The sequence below is a fragment of the Ascaphus truei genome, chromosome 10 (genome assembly GCF_040206685.1).
Source record: "Ascaphus truei isolate aAscTru1 chromosome 10, aAscTru1.hap1, whole genome shotgun sequence".
Classification (NCBI taxonomy): domain Eukaryota; kingdom Metazoa; phylum Chordata; class Amphibia; order Anura; family Ascaphidae; genus Ascaphus; species Ascaphus truei.
In genome coordinates this window covers 61,922,037-61,943,165 of record NC_134492.1, presented here as the reverse complement: position 1 = coordinate 61,943,165, position 21,129 = coordinate 61,922,037, and the positions used below count along the sequence as shown (strand labels likewise).

Here is a 21,129-nt window from a genome sequence, read left to right as displayed (position 1 = left end):
TTTCCCCCCCAATTTTTTACGCCCAAAACGCTCCCCCTGATCCAGGGCACACTCAGAGATGTCGAACAGACCAAAAACTCAACTGGCCCAAGGGGTGATGAAGTACTTTTCTCCCCCGCAACGGAGCTCCGATGCAGCTCTAAAAACCAAGATGGCGCCGGCTCAACCAGTGCACGCGGCCCTAAGCAAGCAACTCCAGGTCGGGACCGACCTGAAGAGAGTCTGAGCTCAGAAGAAGTCGTCACACGTGAATACATGCAGGACCTAATGGCCTCAATGCTTGACAAGCTGCACATCTCACTGCAAGCAGATTTAAAAGCTGCAGTGACAGAGCTGAAGCAAGATATCACAGGCCTGACAGAGCGCACCTCAGCGCTTGAAAATAAAATGGAGGAGACCCTGCAATCACAGGCGGCGGCGGACGATGAGATCTTCCGGCTAGGTGTAGAGATTACCTGCCTAAAAGACAGCCTGGAAGACCAGGAAAACCGAGATAGGAGGCAGAATATTAGGATCCGCGGTATACCGGAGACGGTTCTTCCTCATACCCATACCTCATGGAATTCTTCTCCTCAATTTGCGATGATCTTGGCAACGCGGACTTAGAAATGGATAGAGCGCACCGCGCATTGGGACCGCGATCGGAGGATCCTAACCGCAGAAGAGACGTGGTTGTCCGCCTCCACAGGTATTCCACCAAAGAAAAGCTTATGGAGGCCTGCCGCGCAAAAGAGCCCATCAAATTTAAAGATGACCCCTTGCAAGTCTACAGTGACTTGTCCAAAGTCACGGTTAACCGCCGCAAAGAACTGAGACCCCTGACCTTCCTACTAAGAGATAACGAAATTAAATACAAGTGGGGATTTCCGTTCAAACTTATCGCAAACAAGAACGGCAAATTTCTCAGCATTAGACACCCTGAGGAGATGATGCAATACGCCCGGGCTCTGGGCCTGAGTCCCCCTCCATCTTGGAACACCGAAACCTCCAGGCCTCAGAGATCGGAAGCCGAGGAGCTGCCGATCAGAGTCTCTGAAAGATTAGCAGGACAGAAGCAACAGAAAAATAAATAAAAGGTTGCCTTCCCTTTCGTTTTTTCCCGGTTCCTCGTTGTTATCCCGCTTACTTACCTACAGTACAGTATAGCCTCGTTGTTATCCCGCTTACTTACCTACAGTACAGTATAGCCTCGTTGTTATCCCGCTTACTTACCTACAGTACAGTATAGCCTCGTTGTTATCCCGCTTTCTTCCCTACAGTACAGTATAGCCTCGTTGTTATCCCGCTTACTTACCTACAGTACAGTATAGCCTCGTTGTTATCCCGCTTACCTACCTGCAGTACAGTATAGCCTCGTTGTTATCCCGCTTACTTACCTACAGTACTGTATAGCCTCGTTGTTATCCCGCTTACTTACCTACAGTACAGTATAGCCTCGTTGTTATCCCGCTTACTTACCTACAGTACAGTATAGCCTCGTTGTTATCCCGCTTACCTACCTGCAGTACTGTATAGCCTCGTTGTTATCCTGCTTACTTACCTACAGTACAGTATAGCCTCGTTGTTATCCTGCTTACTTACCTACAGTACAGTATAGCCTCGTTGTTATCCCGCTTACTTACCTGCAGTACAGTATAGCCTCGTTGTTATCCCGCTTACTTACCTACAGTACAGTATAGCCTCGTTGTTATCCTGCTTACTTACCTACAGTACTGTATAGCCTCGTTGTTATCCCGCTTACTTACCTACAGTACAGTATAGCCTCGTTGTTATCCCGCTTACATACCTACAGTACAGTATAGCCTCGTTGTTATCCCGCTTACTTACCTACAGTACAGTATAGCCTCGTTGTTATTCCGCTTACCTACCTGCAGTACAGTATAGCCTCGTTGTTATCCCGCTTACTTACCTACAGTACTGTATAGCCTCGTTGTTATCCCGCTTACTTACCTACAGTACAGTATAGCCTCGTTGTTATCCCGCTTACTTACCTACAGTACAGTATAGCCTCGTTGTTATCCCGCTTACCTACCTGCAGTACTGTATAGCCTCGTTGTTATCCTGCTTACTTACCTACAGTACAGTATAGCCTCGTTGTTATCCTGCTTACTTACCTACAGTACAGTATAGCCTCGTTGTTATCCCGCTTACTTACCTACAGTACAGTATAGCCTCGTTGTTATCCCGCTTACCTACCTACAGTACAGTATAGCCTCGTTGTTATCCCGCTTACTTACCTACAGTACAGTATAGCCTCGTTGGTATCCCGCTTACCTACCTACAGTACAGTATAGCCTCGTTGGCTACTGAAACCCTGGGAGCCCGGAGGATGTCGATAGTTGGACCCGGCTCTACACACCTAGAAGAGAAGGAAGGAAAGAAATCCAGCGACCAGAAGCGGCTAAATCTGCTGGTGGCGTAAGACGGACCCCACCACCTAACTGCCACTCGAACGCCCCAGCATTGGAAAGAGGAGGGCAGCTGCCGAAGGAGCGTCCAACTTCCCCACCCTTCCCCAATACCTCCTACCTGCTGCATCTTTTGGACGGGCAGACCTGGGGGAAAGAGGTGGATGAAGAAGCGGCTCACTTGGACCAACTCGACGAGCGGGAGACACCGACCGACTTCCACCGGTTCGAGGGCAACAGCGAGGAGAATGCAGAGGCGTTTTCGCGCGGGGGGGGGGGGGGGGGGAGATTTAGAGGATCCCTTCTTTCTCTTCTTCCCATTCGCCCCATGTTTATAATGCGGATACCGGGGGGAGCGGATATATATTTGGCCTACTTCCTCACAAGCTAAGTCAGCCGACAAGGCCTGCGACCCCACGCTCAGACACTAGGCAGGGAGCTTCGCAAAACTGAGTATACAAGGCCCCACAACCCCACTTTATCCGCCCGACCGCGGTGTCGGTACATAGACAGACTCCATTACACAGTGGGGTCAGACTATCGATGGTTCCCCAGATTCCTAATGATCACCTCAGGGGTTTGCTGAACCCAAATCAGTGTCAAAAACTAATAGTTGTGACAAAATATGACGGTATTATAAGATACTCTGCAGAGAGCCACCAAGATTGGAATAATAATCACAGACATTCCTGCAAATGAGCTTCGCTCACTGTATACAGTTGCTACCTAACGTTACATCAAGAATGTCTAGGACAGTTACGCTGTAATACACAGTTAGTATTGTATTTAATGTGATAGAATAAGCATCCCTCTGTTCTTCACCCTACCCCTCGCAAAAGGTTTTACTAAGGCTTAAGTCAGTTATGGTATTAGACACAGCTCTCACTGCGGATATTGTTGTAAAACTAACCACCCGAGGTCCCCCAGTTCACGGTTATCACCCCCACCACCTCCCTCCCTCCCACAGGGTCTTACTAAATGGTCCAGTTAATAATGATGTAATGCACAGTTTTCACTGCGGGCATTGTTATTCCAGGAAGTAAAATTGTGAACCATAGATCTCGCTACAGATCTCGTTGTGCAATAAGGTTCCCGATGCTTCCCCCCCACAACCCCCTCAAGCCCCCCCCCCCTTTTTCCTCCTCCCTCCTCCTCCTCCCTCCTCCTCCTCCCTGGCCCGCCAGACCTAATTCGCACAAAAGGTACATTCATCCTAAGTGTTTGCTGGGGCAAAACCTTGTCTCTAAACCACCGAGTCAAGACCTCCCTAGTGGGAAAGGAGAGGTCCTACGGTTCTATGTAACAAAAAGACCTAATGGCTAACCCAGTCGCTATCAAGATAATTTCCCTAAATGTGAAGGGCCTACAAAACAACAGAAAAAGGAGATTAGCGCTCCAAGATATGAAAAGATCAGGGGGTGATATCATATTCCTACAGGAAACCCACTTCACATCCCAAGACCCACCAAACTTATTTAAAAAAGCGTTCCCAATGAGCTTCTTCGCATCGTTTAGTAGTAAGAAAAGAGGAGTCGCTATTCTACTCCGACAGGGAACACCATTCAATCATGTTAAAACAGTGGCCCCAGGGGGTAGATTCTTAGTGGTATACGGCTTACTCTCTGGCTCAGCGATCGCCTTGATCAACATACAGTATATGCACCTAACGAGAACCAAACAGAATTTCTAAAAACAATCCTCGAAGGTGTTGACCCTGGATATTTGTCATCGGTACTGATTTGAGGCGACCTAAATATGGTCCTAAACCCCACAGAGGACAAATCATCTGCAACGGGCCGCCCCCATACAGCCCATTCCCAACAAACGGGGAAAAGGTTCAGGGGGATAATCAATGACTTCTCATTGGTGGACATTTGGAGGTCCCAACACCAGGGCCAAAGGGACTATACCTTTTACTCAGCACCTCACCAGACCTATTCTCGTATAGACTACTTTCTGGTAACCAAAAATGTTCTAGAGGCCGCCACTCAGACAGATATCGGCCCAATTACCTGGTCAGACCACGCACCTATCACTTTAACCCTCTGCGTCCCATTTGTGAAATCACATTCCTATACCTGGAGGTTGAATGGCTCCTTACTGAACCATCCTGAGATAGAGAAAGGGACTTACCTTGACGTTGGTTAGCAGGCTTGGTGTTATTTGATCAAAGGATGTAACCAAAAGTCTCCTTTATCTTATAGATTTTTACACCATATATATTTATTCCCCATTTATTGCTATCCCTAAGGGAGGAGCGCAGGGATTCACTGTCTGTTTTTCACCTGTCTGAGAATACAATTTGTCGGCTCTCCAAGCCGCAGATGGAGTTTTTTTTGTCTATTTTGTTTTCAAAGTAATGGGGTGTGTGTGTGTGCGTGTGTGTATGTGTGTGTATATATATCTATATCTAGCGCCATTACAGCAGTAATACACGGACATAACAACACATAATGGGAATAAACTTTTCAGACATAAAGTACGATTAGGTAATGTATTCTCTGCCACGCAGAGCTTACAATCTAAGTGGTAAGTAGGAAGCACGTACAGAGACAGTAGGAGGGCGTTCTGGTAAGTGCGTCTGCAAGGGGACATGGTCGATGTATGAGGTGTATTGTATCAGCCAGCACCCATATGCTGCGTTACAGAGGGTTTTTTAAGATGGGTCCTAAAGGTGGAGAGAGGGTGCCAGGGGGATACTGAGGGGAGAGGGCGCTCCTGAGCTGTGGGGCAGTGAGTGAGACAGATACACAGAAGGAGCGGATATACTGAGGGCAGAGGGCGCTCCTGAGCTGTGGGGCAGTGAGTGAGACAGATACACAGAAGGAGCGGATATACTGAGGGCAGAGGGCGCTCCTGAGCTGTGGGGCAGTGAGTGAGACAGATACACAGAAGGAGCGGATATACTGAGGGCAGAGGGCGCTCCTGAGCTGTGGGGCAGTGAGTGAGACAGATACACAGAAGGAGCGGATATACTGAGGGCAGAGGGCGCTCCTGAGCTGTGGGGCAGTGAGTGAGACAGATACACAGAAGGAGCGGATATACTGAGGGCAGAGGGCGCTCCTGAGCTGTGGGGCAGTGAGTGAGACAGATACACAGAAGGAGCGGATATACTGAGGACAGAGGGCGTTCCTGAGCTGTGGGGCAGTGAGTGAGACAGATGCACAGAAGGAGCGGATATACTGAGGGCAGAGGGCGCTCCTGAGCTGTGGGGCAGTGAGTGAGACAGATACACAGAAGGAGCGGATATACTGAGGGCAGAGGGCGCTCCTGAGCTGTGGGGCAGTGAGTGAGACAGATACACAGAAGGAGCGGATATACTGAGGGAAGAGGGCGCTCCTGAGCTTTGGGGCAGTGAGTGAGACAGATACACAGAAGGAGCGGATATACTGAGGGCAGAGGGCGCTCCTGAGCTGTGGGGCAGTGAGTGAGACAGATACACAGAAGGAGCGGATATACTGAGGGCAGAGGGCGCTCCTGAGCTGTGGGGCAGTGAGTGAGACAGATACACAGAAGGAGCGGATATACTGAGGGCAGAGGGCGCTCCTGAGCTGTGGGGCAGTGAGTGAGACAGATACACAGAAGGAGCGGATATACTGAGGGCAGAGGGCGCTCCTGAGCTGTGGGGCAGTGAGTGAGACAGATACACAGAAGGAGCGGATATACTGAGGGAAGAGGGCGCTCCTGAGGTTTGGGGCAGTGAGCGAGACAGATGCACAGAAGGTACGGATATACTGAGGGCAGAGGGCGCTCCTGAGCTGTGGGGCAGTGAGTGAGACAGATACACAGAAGGAGCGGATATACTGAGGGCAGAGGGCGCTCCTGAGCTGTGGGGCAGTGAGTGAGACAGATACACAGAAGGAGCGGATATACTGAGGGGAGAGGGCGCTCCTGAGCTGTGGGGCAGTGAGTGAGACAGATACACAGAAGGAGCGGATATACTGAGGGCAGAGGGCGCTCCTGAGCTGTGGGGCAGTGAGTGAGACAGATACACAGAAGGAGCGGATATACTGAGGGCAGAGGGCGCTCCTGAGCTGTGGGGCAGTGAGTGAGACAGATACACAGAAGGAGCGGATATACTGAGGGCAGAGGGCGCTCCTGAGCTGTGGGGCAGTGAGTGAGACAGATACACAGAAGGAGCGGATATACTGAGGGCAGAGGGCGCTCCTGAGCTGTGGGGCAGTGAGTGAGACAGATGCACAGAAGGAGCGGATATACTGAGGGCAGAGGGCGCTCCTGAGCTGTGGGGCAGTGAGTGAGACAGATGCACAGAAGGAGCGGATATACTGAGGGAAGAGGGCGCTCCTGAGCTGTGGGGCAGTGAGTGAGACAGATACACAGAAGGAGCGGATATACTGAGGGCAGAGGGCGCTCCTGAGCTGTGGGGCAGTGAGTGAGACAGATACACAGAAGGAGCGGATATACTGAGGACAGAGGGCGCTCCTGAGCTGTGGGACAGTGAGTGAGACAGATGCACAGAAGGAGCGGATATACTGAGGGCAGAGGGCGCTCCTGAGCTGTGGGGCAGTGAGTGAGACAGATACACAGAAGGAGCGGATATACTGAGGGCAGAGGGCGCTCCTGAGCTGTGGGGCAGTGAGTGAGACAGATGCACAGAAGGAGCGGATATACTGAGGGCAGAGGGCGCTCCTGAGCTGTGGGGCAGTGAGTGAGACAGATACACAGAAGGAGCGGATATACTGAGGGCAGAGGGCGCTCCTGAGCTGTGGGGCAGTGAGTGAGACAGATACACAGAAGGAGCGGATATACTGAGGGCAGAGGGCGCTCCTGAGCTGTGGGGCAGTGAGTGAGACAGATACACAGAAGGAGCGGATATAATGAGGGCAGAGGGCGCTCCTGAGCTGTGGGGCAGTGAGTGAGACAGATACACAGAAGGAGCGGATATACTGAGGGCAGAGGGCGCTCCTGAGCTGTGGGGCAGTGAGTGAGACAGATACACAGAAGGAGCGGATATACTGAGGGCAGAGGGCGCTCCTGAGCTGTGGGGCAGTGAGTGAGACAGATGCACAGAAGGAGCGGATATACTGAGGGCAGAGGGCGCTCCTGAGCTGTGGGGCAGTGAGTGAGACAGATACAGTACACAGAAGGAGCGGATATGCTGAAATTCCCTGATCCTGGAGAACAGGGCAGCGTGTACATTCCTCACACACCACAAATAAGTGAAACCGTTACTACCAATGTCTCTGAGCGCTGAAATAACGCCGCGCCTCCCGAAGGTTACTGAAAGAGAGTCTTGGAGGCAACTCGAAGACGACGATGATAGCCACGATCAGCGCCGCGGACTGTCACATGGAGGAGACGCTGAGTACTCTGCGCTACGCCAGGCAGGCGCGGCTCATCATCAACATCGCCAAGGTGAACGAAGATATCAACGCAAAGCTGATCAGAGGTGAGTCTGCGGAGATCACGCATTATAGGGCAGCGGGGGCACCGTACAGTTGTGGGGGCATCTTTCTCTCTACTTATACGTCTGCCTGTATTTCGTTATTTAAAACTGCTACCGTTTATGGTTTTCCCTACATGAACACTATATGCGCACACACTCTTTGCCCCTAGGAGGGACTGACCCCTTAACCATGTCACTGCCATTAGGACACTTTGGCTCTAGGAGGGACTGACCCCTTAACCATGTCACTGCCATTAGTACACTTTGCTCCTAGGAGGGACTGACCACTTAACCATGTCACTGCCATTAGTACACTTTGCCCCTAGGAGGGACTGACCCTTTAACCATGTCACTGCCATTAGTACACTTTGTCCCTAGGAGGGACTGACCCCTTAACCATGTCACTGCCATTAGTACACTTTGCCCCTAGGAGGGACTGACCCCTTAACCATGTCACTGCCATTAGTACACTTTGTCCCTAGGAGGGACTGACCCCTTAACCATGTCACTGCCATTAGTACACTTTTCCCCCAGGAGAGACTGACCCCTTAACCATGTCACTGCCATAAGACACTTTGCCCCTTGGAGAGACTGACCCCTTAACCATGTCACTGCCATTAGTACACTTTGCCCCTAGGAGGGACTGACCCCTTAACCATGTCACTGACACTTTAGTTTTTGTGCGGGAGAGGGTGCAGCTGTAAATAATGATGCACATAATTCCTCATGCAGAGCTTAAAACAGAGATTGAGAAGCTAAAAGCGTCCCAACTGTCTGCTCAGAACACTGACTGTGAGAAATACCGACGCTACCAGCAGGAGATGTCGTCCCTGAAACTCAAACTGAACCAGCAGGAGCAAGAGATGATCGTGATGCGGAGGTGAGCAGGATCCCCTCACCGTGAGATAAACCCCTATTTCCGGGTCTGGGTGCGGGTAACCCCACAGTGAGGTGATATAACTAACATAGCCTTATTTCCCTCTCTCTCACCGTGAGATAAACCCCTATTCTGGGTCTGGATGGGGGTAACCCCACAGTGAGGTGATATAACTAACACAGCGTTATTTCCCTCTCTCTCACCGTGAGATAAACCCCTATTTCCGTGTCTGGATGGGGTAACCCCATAGTGAGGTGATATAACTAACATAGCGTTATTTCCCCCTCTCTCACCGTGAGATAAACCCCTATTTCCGGGTCTGGATGGGGGTAACCCCACAGTGAGGTGATATAACTAACATAGCGTTATTTCCCTCTCTCTCACCGTGAGATAAACCCCTATTTCCGGCTCGGGACGGGAGTAACACTAAGACACACTCACCGTCACGTTACTGGGATATAACACCACATTTTCACACAGCTTTCAATCTTTCAACCTGGTTTAACAATTGGATTGGTAAACTCCATACAAAAGGTTGTTTTCTGGGCAGCTACAAGGGATTGCACCTTTTAATTAATAAAATAAAAACCTAGCAGGATGCGTGCTTACTGGAAAACGAGATGTACAGTAACTCGGCGTATCGTGCTAAAAGAAATAAAGCAGTTTAATTCCAGGGATGTGTCTTCCTTTCCATGTAGGGCCTGGAAGGACAAGCTGGAGCAGGCGGAGCAGCGGAAGAGAGAGGAGACGGAAGAGTTACGGGTGGGTTATTTCCATTCGAAAAAGCATTCAGGTCCATGAAATGAAGACAAATAGAAAAGCAAATGTATGTTCAAGGGGGGCAACAAAGCACATGGAATATGCCAAATAGAGAGAGATAATAGTTTGTCGGAGTATAAACGGGTTGGGGAGGTCACCTTGAAGCAAAGTGGAGCATCAAAAATAGGACGTGACACAGCACTGGAGCGTGAGAAATTAGTGATGGTATCAGCGCGGGCTCATTAAAGCCTTACCAAGATGTGTGCCTCTATCGATATCCCTGTGTCTCTGCTATACCCGGTGTGGAGTGACCACACACTCCCGATTAGGCACCGTCCTGTTCCTCCGGCTTGCTTGTATGTGCGCGTCGGCTGCTTGAGGCGATCCTCCAATGGCGTGTTAAAATAACGCCCTGTTCAACCGGCTGAAAAAATCTCTGTGGAATCATCTGTTCAATAAATCCTCTATAACCCCAGAGGTGTCTGACCGGTCAGACGAGTAGGTAAAGGTTGTGTTGGGCGGTCTTCACGATCTAGACAACCTTTCCGTGAAGTTAAGAGCCGCCATTTCCCAAGGGATTTAAACACGTAGCCCTTGAAATAATGAATTGCCTTGCGTTGGTGAAACTCTTGGACTCTGCGTTCTCGTGTCAATGACCCCGTCCTGCCTCTCAGAAAGCAGGGATCACGCTCAAGATGGACAATCGTCTGCCAAACCTCGTCAACCTCAATGAAGACCCCCAGCTCTCGGAAGTGCTGCTGTACATGATAAAGGAAGGGCAGACCACGGTGGGAATGTCCAGTCCGGGGTCCGGCCATGACATCCAGCTCTCCGGAGCTCTTATCGCAGAAGATCACTGGTAAGTGGATAAGGACCAACATTTTGATGGCCTGTGATTCCAGAACCCAATGGTATTTAACCACTGCTCAAATTCACGAAGAGTATACACATGGTACACACACAGTATGCACGTATTAAGCATGGAGTGCACACTTGTTTGTGTGCATCAACGTTTCGGTCCTACATCGTGAGCTTTCTGAAGACCACCTTGAGGAAGGTCGCAGTGTAGGACAGAAACATCGTTACGCTTCAATAAACGCCCTGAAAATGTCCATGTGAGTGCTGCTCTCTGTGTGTAGGACAGTGACATGTTTAAGGTGTGAGTGCTGCTCTGTGTGTAGGACAGTGACATGTTTAAGGTGTGAGTGCTGCTCTGTGTGTAGGACAGTGACATGTTTAAGGTGTGAGTGCTGCTCTGTGTGTGTAGGACAGTGACATGTTTGAGGTGTGAGTGCTGCTCTCTGTGTGTAGGACAGTGACATGTTTGAGGTGTGAGTGCTGCTCTCTGTGTGTAGGACAGTGACATGTTTAAGGTGTGAGTGCTGCTCTCTGTGTGTAGGACAGTGACATGTTTAAGGTGTGAGTGCTGCTCTCCATGTGTAGGACAGTGACATGTTTGAGGTGTGAGTGCTGCTCTCTGTGTGTAGGACTGTGACATGTTTAAGGTGTGAGTGCTGCTCTCTGTGTGTAGGACAGTGACATGTTTAAGGTGTGAGTGCTGCTCTCTGTGTGTAGGACTGTGACGTTTAAGGTGTGAGTGCTGCTCTCTGTGTGTAGGACAGTGACATGTTTAAGGTGTGAGTGCTGCTCCATGTGTAGGATAGTGACATGTTTAAGGTGTGAGTGCTGCTCTGTGTGTGTAGGACAGTGACATGTTTAAGGTGTGAGTGCTGCTCTCTGTGTGTAGGATAGTGACATGTTTAAGGTGTGAGTGCTGCTCTGTGTGTGTAGGACAGTGACATGTTAAAGGTGTGAGTGCTGCTCTGTGTGTAGGACTGTGACATGTTTAAGGTGTGAGTGCTGCTCCATGTGTAGGACAGTGACATGTTTGAGGTTTGAGGGCTGCTCTGTGTGTAGGACAGTGACATGTTTAAGGTTTGAGGGCTGCTCTCTGTGTGTAGGACAGTGACATGTTTAAGGTGTGAGTGCTGCTCTCTGTGTGTAGGACAGTGACATGTTTGAGGTGTGAGTGCTGCCCTCTGTGTGTAGGACAGTGACATGTTTGAGGTGTGAGTGCTGCTCTCTGTGTGTAGGACAGTGACATGTTTGAGGTGTTATAACTGGGTAACTAGCGCTGACTAAAATAGGGGAAGGAAGTTTGATTTCCTCTGGCCACTCTTGTGGGTGGGGGGGGGGGAGCAACAGGACATGTGTCCCTGGGCAGGTGGGGGGGACAGGGACCCAGTAGACCAAACCCGGGCCAAACTTTTCCTATTGGCTGGAAATAGGCACACCGCCTCGCCCCCACTCAACAACTTGTAGGGCCCTGTCATACTCCCCCCTCTCCCCCGATGCTCAACATCTTGCAGAAACTATAAACAATCTTAGTCTATGGGGTGTCCTGGCAGTCGGCAGCCAGCAGATTGGCCTAGAATAGTACCCCCCCCCCCCCATACGTTTCTATATTTTCATGTCACATGATCGCGCCTTTATTTTGGACAGCGTCATCACAAACATCGAAAACGCGGTGAGCTTAACACCTTCCGGAGACGCCAAGACGTACGTTAATGGAGACCAGATTTCAGCGTCTACGGTCCTACACCATGTGAGTTTGCCAGTACAGACGGTGCTGTGTATCCTCTCTTATTTATAAACGAGTCGCAGACTGAGCCACTGATTGAGCCACCTGTTCTGAAGCAGGGATATGTATGTCTTTATTTATAAAGCGGCAAAAGTGTGCTCAGCGCTTCACGAAGAATACAGTACGGGGAATTATAATAATACAATAAGCGCAGCACAGTCAGACAATAGGAAAGGAAATCCCTTCCCTGAAGAGCTTACAATCTAAGTGGTATGTCGGGAGTCTTACAGAGACAGCAGGTGAGGGAATAAGTGCTGTAGATGGCAGTGCTTGGCCACAATGGGTGGTAGGAGTGACTGAGTGTGGGACAGTAGCCATGAGTGCAGGGTATTGGGATGCTTGATTTGTGAGGTGAGTTTTAAGGTTTGTCCGTATTAACACAATTAGCAGAGGAAGAGGTGGCAGGGAGGCGTGGGTGAGAGCAGGGAGGCGTGGGTGAGAGCAGGTGTGTATATGGCTGGGTCCAGGATTAGGAGAGAGATGCCCAGCAGCAGGAAGGAGGAGGGAGAGAGGAGGTGAATAGAGGATTTGTGGTGGTTCTTTTTATTGAGGGGTAAGGAAATTGTTGAGAGAGGTGTATAAATAATGGTGCAGTGTATGGGCACAGGCATAGCTGGAGGGGAGGAGAGGTGAAGAAATGTGGATAGGAGGGGGTGTGGGGAAGTAGGAGAGAACAGAACAGTTTACAAAGGAGTGAGGAGACAGTAAACAGAAAAAGCAGTAGGGAGGGCATAGTGAGATGCAGGAGGGAGGGCATAGTGAGATGCAGGAGGGTGGGCATAGTGAGATGCAGGAGGGAGGGCATAGTGAGATGCAGGAGCAGAAACTTCCCAGGTACCGGAGGCTAGGAAGAGTACAAATTATTAGAGCTTTTAGTTCTCACAGCTGCAGTGTTGTTGGTGTTGTTGTTGGTGTTGTTGTTGGTGTTGTTGTTGTTGTTGTTGTTGTTGTTGTTCGGAGTCCAGATCTTCCTGTATTGTTCACATCCAATTTCAACTCCAAAGTTAACTCCATAGACACTTTATATGCGACACTTAAGATGTTACACCGCCGTATGTTACAGTCACGGCAGACTGATTTAAATACTCTGAACACAGTCACTTGACAATTGGGAGAGGGGGTTTCCTAATCACCTCAGAGAGACATACCAAGTAGTTGTTCATTAGATATATGTTGCAATTAATCCTTAACACCTGACCTGTTGGTGGCCCTTGAGGGCGGGTGGTGGCCACTCTGGGTTAATGTGTCCCTCTTATGTCTGACGGTCACCCTATGATGTGAAGGACACACTTAACTGGACATGGTGTCCACCTTAGATCTGCCTCGCTGTGGCCCTGTCCTGGAGGAAGCTGGCTTGATGGCCCTTGTGACTGGGTTGTCACCGTGTGGTGGTGAGGCGTCTCCTACACCAATGATGGTCCGAGTCCTTTGTACCGCTGCGTGTCTGATCAATACGAGTGTATAACCTGTCTTCTCCCGCAGGGGGACCGTGTGATCCTGGGCGGCGGCCATTACTTCCGATTTAATCACCCCGTAGAGGTGCCCGGGTTAAAGGCGCGGTCCCACGTCTCCACTTCGTCTGCCGAAGGACCCAAGGACTTTGAGTTCGCAAAAAACGAGCTGCTCGCCACGCAACGGTCACAGTGAGTAACGAGCACCGACTCATGCCTCAACGCAGCAATGTGCTCTACCAATCACGGGGGTGGGGGGAATAATAAGCGTCACCTTGTTACCGTGGCATGGTGATTTTTGCCACAGTGTTACTGCACCCTTTTTAAATCCTGCCATTGAATTCTGGAGGTGTTAGTTGCTAAAAAAAATTGCCTTGCAGGGAGGTTAAAATGGCCGCCACCATTGACACTCATTAGGACGGCAGTGGCTGCCGTAGTAAACGCGGATGCCGGGAAATGTTGAACAGGTGAAAGCTCAGGGAAAAAAATGACAAAATACAAAGTTAGTTCTTGTGAATGAGACGGTGACGGAGGTGCGGGGGTTCAGTCTCGGGCAGTGAGACGGTGACGGAGGTGCGGGGATCAGTCTCGGGCAGTGAGATGGTGACGGAGGTGCGGGGGTTCAGTCTCGGGCAGTGAGACGGTGACGGAGGTGCGGGGGTTCAGTCTCGGGCAGTGAGACGGTGACGGAGGTGCGGGGGTTCAGTCTCGGGCAGTGAGACGGTGACGGAGGTGCGGGGGGATCAGTCTCGGGCAGTGAGACGGTGACGGAGGTGCGGGGGTTCAGTCTCGGGCAGTGAGACGGTGACGGAGGTGCGGGGGTTCAGTCTCGGGCAGTGAGACGGTGACGGAGGTGCGGGGGTTCAGTCTCGGGCAGTGAGACGGTGACGGAGGTGCGGGGGTTCAGTCTCGGGCAGTGAGACGGTGACGGAGGTGCGGGGGTTCAGTCTCGGGCAGTGAGACGGTGACGGAGGTGCGGGGGTTCAGTCTCGGGCAGTGAGACGGTGACGGAGGTGCGGGGTTCAGTCTCGGGCAGTGAGACGGTGACGGAGGTGCGGGGGTTCAGTCTCGGGCAGTGAGACGGTGACGGAGGTGCGGGGGTTCAGTCTCGGGCAGTGAGACGGTGACGGAGGTGCGGGGGGATCAGTCTCGGGCAGTGAGACGTGACGGAGGTGCGGGGGTTCAGTCTCGGGCAGTGAGACGGTGACGGAGGTGCGGGGGTTCAGTCTCAGGCAGTGAGACGGTGACGGAGGTGCGGGGGTTCAGTCTCGGGCAGTGAGACGGTGACGGAGGTGCGGGGGTTCAGTCTCGGGCAGTGAGACGGTGACGGAGGTGCGGAGGTCAGTCTCGGGCAGTGAGACGGTGACGGAGGTGCGGGGGTCAGTCTCGGGCAGTGAGACGGTGACGGAGGTGCGGGGGTCAGTCTCGGGCAGTGAGACGGTGACGGAGGTGCGGAGGTCAGTCTCGGGCAGTGAGACGGTGACGGAGGTGCGGGGGTCAGTCTCGGGCAGTGAGACGGTGACGGAGGTGCGGGGGTTCAGTCTCGGGCAGTGAGACGGTGACGGAGGTGCGGGGGTTCAGTCTCGGGCAGTGAGACGGTGACGGAGGTGCGGGGATCAGTCTCGGGCAGTGAGACGGTGACGGAGGTGCGGGGGTCAGTCTCGGGCAGTGAGACGGTGACGGAGGTGCGGGGGTTCAGTCTCGGGCAGTGAGACGGTGACGGAGGTGCGGGGGTTCAGTCTCGGGCAGTGAGACGGTGACGGAGGTGCGGAGGTCAGTCTCGGGCAGTGAGACGGTGACGGAGGTGCGGGGGTCAGTCTCGGGCAGTGAGACGGTGACGGAGGTGCGGGGGTCAGTCTCGGGCAGTGAGACGGTGACGGAGGTGCGGGGGTCAGTCTCGGGCAGTGAGACGGTGACGGAGGTGCGGGGGGTTCAGTCTCGGGCAGTGAGACGGTGACGGAGGTGCGGGGGTTCAGTCTCGGGCAGTGAGACGGTGACGGAGGTGCGGGGGTCAGTCTCGGGCAGTGAGACGGTGACGGAGGTGCGGGGGTCAGTCTCGGGCAGTGAGACGGTGACGGAGGTGCGGGGGTTCAGTCTCGGGCAGTGAGACGGTGACGGAGGTGCGGGGGTTCAGTCTCGGGCAGTGAGACGGTGACGGAGGTGCGGAGGTCAATCTCGGGCAGTGAGACGGTGACGGAGGTGCGGGGGTTCAGTCTCGGGCAGTGAGACGGTGACGGAGGTGCGGGGGTTCAGTCTCGGGCAGTGAGACGGTGACGGAGGTGCGGGGGTTCAGTCTCGGGCAGTGAGACGGTGACGGAGGTGCGGGGGATCAGTCTCGGGCAGTGAGACGGTGACGGAGGTGCGGGGGTTCAGTCTCGGGCAGTGAGACGGTGACGGAGGTGCGGAGGTCAATCTCGGGCAGTGAGACGGTGACGGAGGTGCGGGGGTTCAGTCTCGGGCAGTGAGACGGTGACGGAGGTGCGGGGGTTCAGTCTCGGGCAGTGAGATGGTGACGGAGGTGCGGGGGTTCAGTCTCGGGCAGTGAGACGGTGACGGAGGTGCGGGGGATCAGTCTCGGGCAGTGAGACGGTGACGGAGGTGCGGGGGTTCAGTCTCGGGCAGTGAGACGGTGACGGAGGTGCGGGGGTTCAGTCTCGGGCAGTGAGACGGTGACGGAGGTGCGGGGGTTCAGTCTCGGGCAGTGAGACGGTGACGGAGGTGCGGGGGGTCAGTCTCGGGCAGTGAGACGGTGACGGAGGTGCGGGGGATCAGTCTCGGGCAGTGAGACGGTGACGGAGGTGCGGGGGTTCAGTCTCGGGCAGTGAGACGGTGACGGAGGTGCGGGGGTTCAGTCTCGGGCAGTGAGACGGTGACGGAGGTGCGGGGGGGTCAGTCTCGGGCAGTGAGACGGTGACGGAGGTGCGGGGGATCAGTCTCGGGCAGTGAGACGGTGACGGAGGTGCGGGGGGGTCAGTCTCGGGCAGTGAGACGGTGACGGAGGTGCGGGGGATCAGTCTCGGGCAGTGAGACGGTGACGGAGGTGCGGGGGATCAGTCTCGGGCAGTGAGACGGTGACGGAGGTGCGGGGGTTCAGTCTCGGGCAGTGAGACGGTGAAGGAGGTGCGGGGGTTCAGTCTCGGGCAGTGAGACGGTGACGGAGGTGCGGGGGTTCAGTCTCGGGCAGTGAGACGGTGACGGAGGTGCGGGGGGGTCAGTCTCGGGCAGTGAGACGGTGACGGAGGTGCGGGGGTCAGTCTCGGGCAGTGAGACGGTGACGGAGGTGCGGGGGTTCAGTCTCGGGCAGTGAGACGGTGACGGAGGTGCGGGGGTTCAGTCTCGGGCAGTGAGACGGTGACGGAGGTGCGGGGATCAGTCTCGGGCAGTGAGACGGTGATGGAGGTGCGGGGGTTCAGTCTCGGGCAGTGAGACGGTGACGGAGGTGCGGGGATTCAGTCTCGGGCAGTGAGACGGTGACGGAGGTGCGGGGGATCAGTCTCGGGCAGTGAGACGGTGACGGAGGTGCGGGGGTCAGTCTCGGGCAGTGAGACGGTGACGGAGGTACGGGGGTCAGTCTCGGGCAGTGAGACGGTGACGGAGGTGCGGGGGTCAGTCTCGGGCAGTGAGACGGTGACGGAGGTGCGGGGGTTCAGTCTCGGGCAGTGAGACGGTGACGGAGGTGCGGGGGTCAGTCTCGGGCAGTGAGACGGTGACGGAGGTGCGGGGGTTCAGTCTCGGGCAGTGAGACGGTGACGGAGGTGCGGGGGTTCAGTCTCGGGCAGTGAGACGGTGACGGAGGTGCGGGGGTTCAGTCTCGGGCAGTGAGACGGTGACGGAGGTGCGGGGGGTTCAGTCTCGGGCAGTGAGACGGTGACGGAGGTGCGGGGGGATCAGTCTCGGGCAGTGAGACGGTGACGGAGGTGCGGGGGTTCAGTCTCGGGCAGTGAGACGGTGACGGAGGTGCGGGGGTTCAGTCTCGGGCAGTGAGACGGTGACGGAGGTGCGGGGGTCAGTCTCGGGCAGTGAGACGGTGACGGAGGTGCGGGGGTTCAGTCTCGGGCAGTGAGACGGTGACGGAGGTGCGGGGGTCAGTCTCGGGCAGTGAGACGGTGACGGAGGTGCGGGGGTTCAGTCTCGGGCAGTGAGACGGAGGTGCGGGGGTCAGTCTCGGGCAGTGAGACGGTGACGGAGGTGCGGGGGTCAGTCTCGGGCAGTGAGACGGTGACGGAGGTGCGGGGGTCAGTCTCGGGCAGTGAGACGGTGACGGAGGTGCGGGGGTCAGTCTCGGGCAGTGAGACGGTGACGGAGGTGCGGGGGTTCAGTCTCGGGCAGTGAGACGGTGACGGAGGTGCGGGGTTCAGTCTCGGGCAGTGAGACGGTGACGGAGGTGCGGGGGTTCAGTCTCGGGCAGTGAGACGGTGACGGAGGTGCGGAGGTCAGTCTCGGGCAGTGAGACGGTGACGGAGGTGCGGGGGTCAGTCTCGGGCAGTGAGACGGTGACGGAGGTGCGGAGGTCAGTCTCGGGCAGTGAGACGGTGACGGAGGTGCGGGGGTCAGTCTCGGGCAGTGAGACGGTGACGGAGGTGCGGAGGTCAGTCTCGGGCAGTGAGACGGTGACGGACGTGCGGGGGATCAGTCTCGGGCAGTGAGACGTGACGGGAGGTGCGGGGGTTCAGTCTCGGGCAGTGAGACGGTGACGGAGGTGCGGGGGTTCAGTCTCGGGCAGTGAGACGGTGACGGAGGTGCGGGGGTTCAGTCTCGGGCAGTGAGACGGTGACGGAGGTGCGGGGGTTCAGTCTCGGGCAGTGAGACGGTGACGGAGGTGCGGAGGTCAGTCTCGGGCAGTGAGACGGTGACGGAGGTGCGGGGGTCAGTCTCGGGCAGTGAGACGGTGACGGAGGTGCGGGGGTCAGTCTCGGGCAGTGAGACGGTGACGGAGGTGCGGGGGTCAGTCTCCGGGCAGTGAGACGGTGACGGAGGTGCGGGGGTCAGTCTCGGGCAGTGAGACGGTGACGGAGGTGCGGGGGTTCAGTCTCGGGCAGTGAGACGGTGACGGAGGTGCGGGGGTCAGTCTCGGGCAGTGAGACGGTGACGGAGGTGCGGGGGTCAGTCTCGGGCAGTGAGACGGTGACGGAGGTGCGGGGGGTCAGTCTCGGGCAGTGAGACGGTGACGGAGGTGCGGGGGGTTCAGTCTCGGGCAGTGAGACGGTGACGGAGGTGCGGGGGTCAGTCTCGGGCAGTGAGACGGTGACGGAGGTGCGGGGGTCAGTCTCGGGCAGTGAGACGGTGACGGAGGTGCGGGGGTCAGTCTCGGGCAGTGAGACGGTGACGGAGGTGCGGGGGTCAGTCTCGGGCAGTGAGACGGTGACGGAGGTGCGGGGGTCAGTCTCGGGCAGTGAGACGGTGACGGAGGTGCGGGGGTTCAGTCTCGGGCAGTGAGACGGTGACGGAGGTGCGGGGGTTCAGTCTCGGGCAGTGAGACGGTGACGGAGGTGCGGGGGATCAGTCTCGGCAGTGAGACGGTGACGGAGGTGCGGGGGTCAGTCTCGGGCAGTGAGACGGTGACGGAGGTGCGGGGATCAGTCTCGGGCAGTGAGACGGTGACGGAGGTGCGGGGGTCAGTCTCGGGCAGTGAGACGGTGACGGAGGTGCGGGGGTCAGTCTCGGGCAGTGAGACGGTGACGGAGGTGCGGGGGATCAGTCTCGGGCAGTGAGACGGTGACGGAGGTGCGGGGGATCAGTCTCGGGCAGTGAGACGGTGACGGAGGTGCGGGGGATCAGTCTCGGGCAGTGAGACGGTGACGGAGGTGCAGGGGTTCAGTCTCGGGCAGTGAGACGGTGACGGAGGTGCGGGGGTTCAGTCTCGGGCAGTGAGACGGTGACGGAGGTGCGGGGGTCAGTCTCGGGCAGTGAGACGGTGACGGAGGTGCGGGGGTCAGTCTCGGGCAGTGAGACGGTGACGGAGGTGCGGGGGTTCAGTCTCGGGCAGTGAGACGGTGACGGAGGTGCAGGGGTTCAGTCTCGGGCAGTGAGACGGTGACGGAGGTGCGGGGGTTCAGTCTCGGGCAGTGAGACGGTGACGGAGGTGCGGGGGTCAGTCTCGGGCAGTGAGACGGTGACGGAGGTGCGGGGGTCAGTCGAGGGCATCGGGCAGTGAGACGGTGACGGAGGTGCGGTGGTCAGTCTCGGGCAGTGAGACGGTGACGGAGGTGCGGGGGTCAGTCTCGGGCAGTGAGACGGTGACGGAGGTGCGGGGGATCAGTCTCGGGCAGTGAGACGGTGACGGAGGTGCGGGGGTCAGTCTCGGGCAGTGAGGTGGTGACGGAGGTGCGGGGGATCAGTCTCGGGCAGTGAGACGGTGACGGAGGTGCGGGGATCAGTCTCGGGCAGTGAGACGGTGACGGAGGTGCAGGGGTTCAGTCTCGGGCAGTGAGACGGTGACGGAGGTGCGGGGGTTCAGTCTCGGGCAGTGAGACGGTGACGGAGGTGCGGGGGTCAGTCTCGGGCAGTGAGACGGTGACGGAGGTGCGGGGGGTCAGTCTCGGGCAGTGAGACGGTGACGGAGGTGCGGGGGTTCAGTCTCGGGCAGTGAGACGGTGACGGAGGTGCAGGGGTTCAGTCTCGGGCAGTGAGACGGTGACGGAGGTGCGGGGGTTCAGTCTCGGGCAGTGAGACGGTGACGGAGGTGCGGTGGTCAGTCTCGGGCAGTGAGACGGTGACGGAGGTGCGGGGGTCAGTCTCGGGCAGTGAGACGGTGACGGAGGTGCGGGGGTTCAGTCTCGGGCAGTGAGACGGTGACGGAGGTGCGGGGGTCAGTCTCGGGCAGTGAGGTGGTGACGGAGGTGCGGGGGTTCAGTCTCGGGCAGTGAGACGGTGACGGAGGTGCGGGGATCAGTCTCGGGCAGTGAGACGGTGACGGAGGTGCGGGGGGATCAGTCTCGGGCAGTGAGACGGTGACGGAGGTGCGGGGGGATCAGTCTCGGGCAGTGAGACGGTGACGGAGGTGCGGGGGTTCAGTCTCGGGCAGTGAGACGGTGACGGAGGTGCGGGGGTTCAGTCTCGGGCAGTGAGACGGTGACGGAGGTGCAGGGGTTCAGTCTCGGGCAGTGAGACGGTGACGGAGGTGCGGGGATCAGTCTCGGGCAGTGAGACGGTGACGGAGGTGCGGGGGTTCAGTCTCGGGCAGTGAGACGGTGACGGAGGTGCGGGGGGATCAGTCTCGGGCAGTGAGACGGTGACGGAGGTGCGGGGGTTCAGTCTCGGGCAGTGAGACGGTGACGGAGGTGCGGGGGTCAGTCTCGGGCAGTGAGGTGGTGACGGAGGTGCGGGGGGATCAGTCTCGGGCAGTGAGACGGTGACGGAGGTGCGGGGGTTCAGTCTCGGGCAGTGAGACGGTGACGGAGGTGCGGGGGGATCAGTCTCGGGCAGTGAGACGGTGACGGAGGTGCGGGGGGTCAGTCTCGGGCAGTGAGACGGTGACGGAGGTGCAGGGGTCAGTCTCGGGCAGTGAGACGGTGACGGAGGTGCGGGGGTCAGTCTCGGGCAGTGAGACGGTGACGGAGGTGCGGGGGTTCAGTCTCGGGCAGTGA

The 21,129-nt window shown here is 56.0% G+C and overlaps 1 protein-coding gene across 1 annotated transcript in view; it reads left to right on the top strand.

The window, feature by feature from the left end:
* Positions 1–21,129, top strand: part of KIF14 (kinesin family member 14) — a 245,239-nt gene that overhangs the window by 109,422 nt on the left and 114,688 nt on the right. Inside the window, exons 11-16 of the mRNA XM_075617062.1 lie at positions 7,646–7,818; positions 8,548–8,695; positions 9,391–9,454; positions 10,126–10,310; positions 11,954–12,056; positions 13,575–13,735. Of these exons, the coding sequence (XP_075473177.1) occupies positions 7,646–7,818; positions 8,548–8,695; positions 9,391–9,454; positions 10,126–10,310; positions 11,954–12,056; positions 13,575–13,735 (834 nt within the window). The remainder of the gene's footprint in view (positions 1–7,645; positions 7,819–8,547; positions 8,696–9,390; positions 9,455–10,125; positions 10,311–11,953; positions 12,057–13,574; positions 13,736–21,129) is intronic.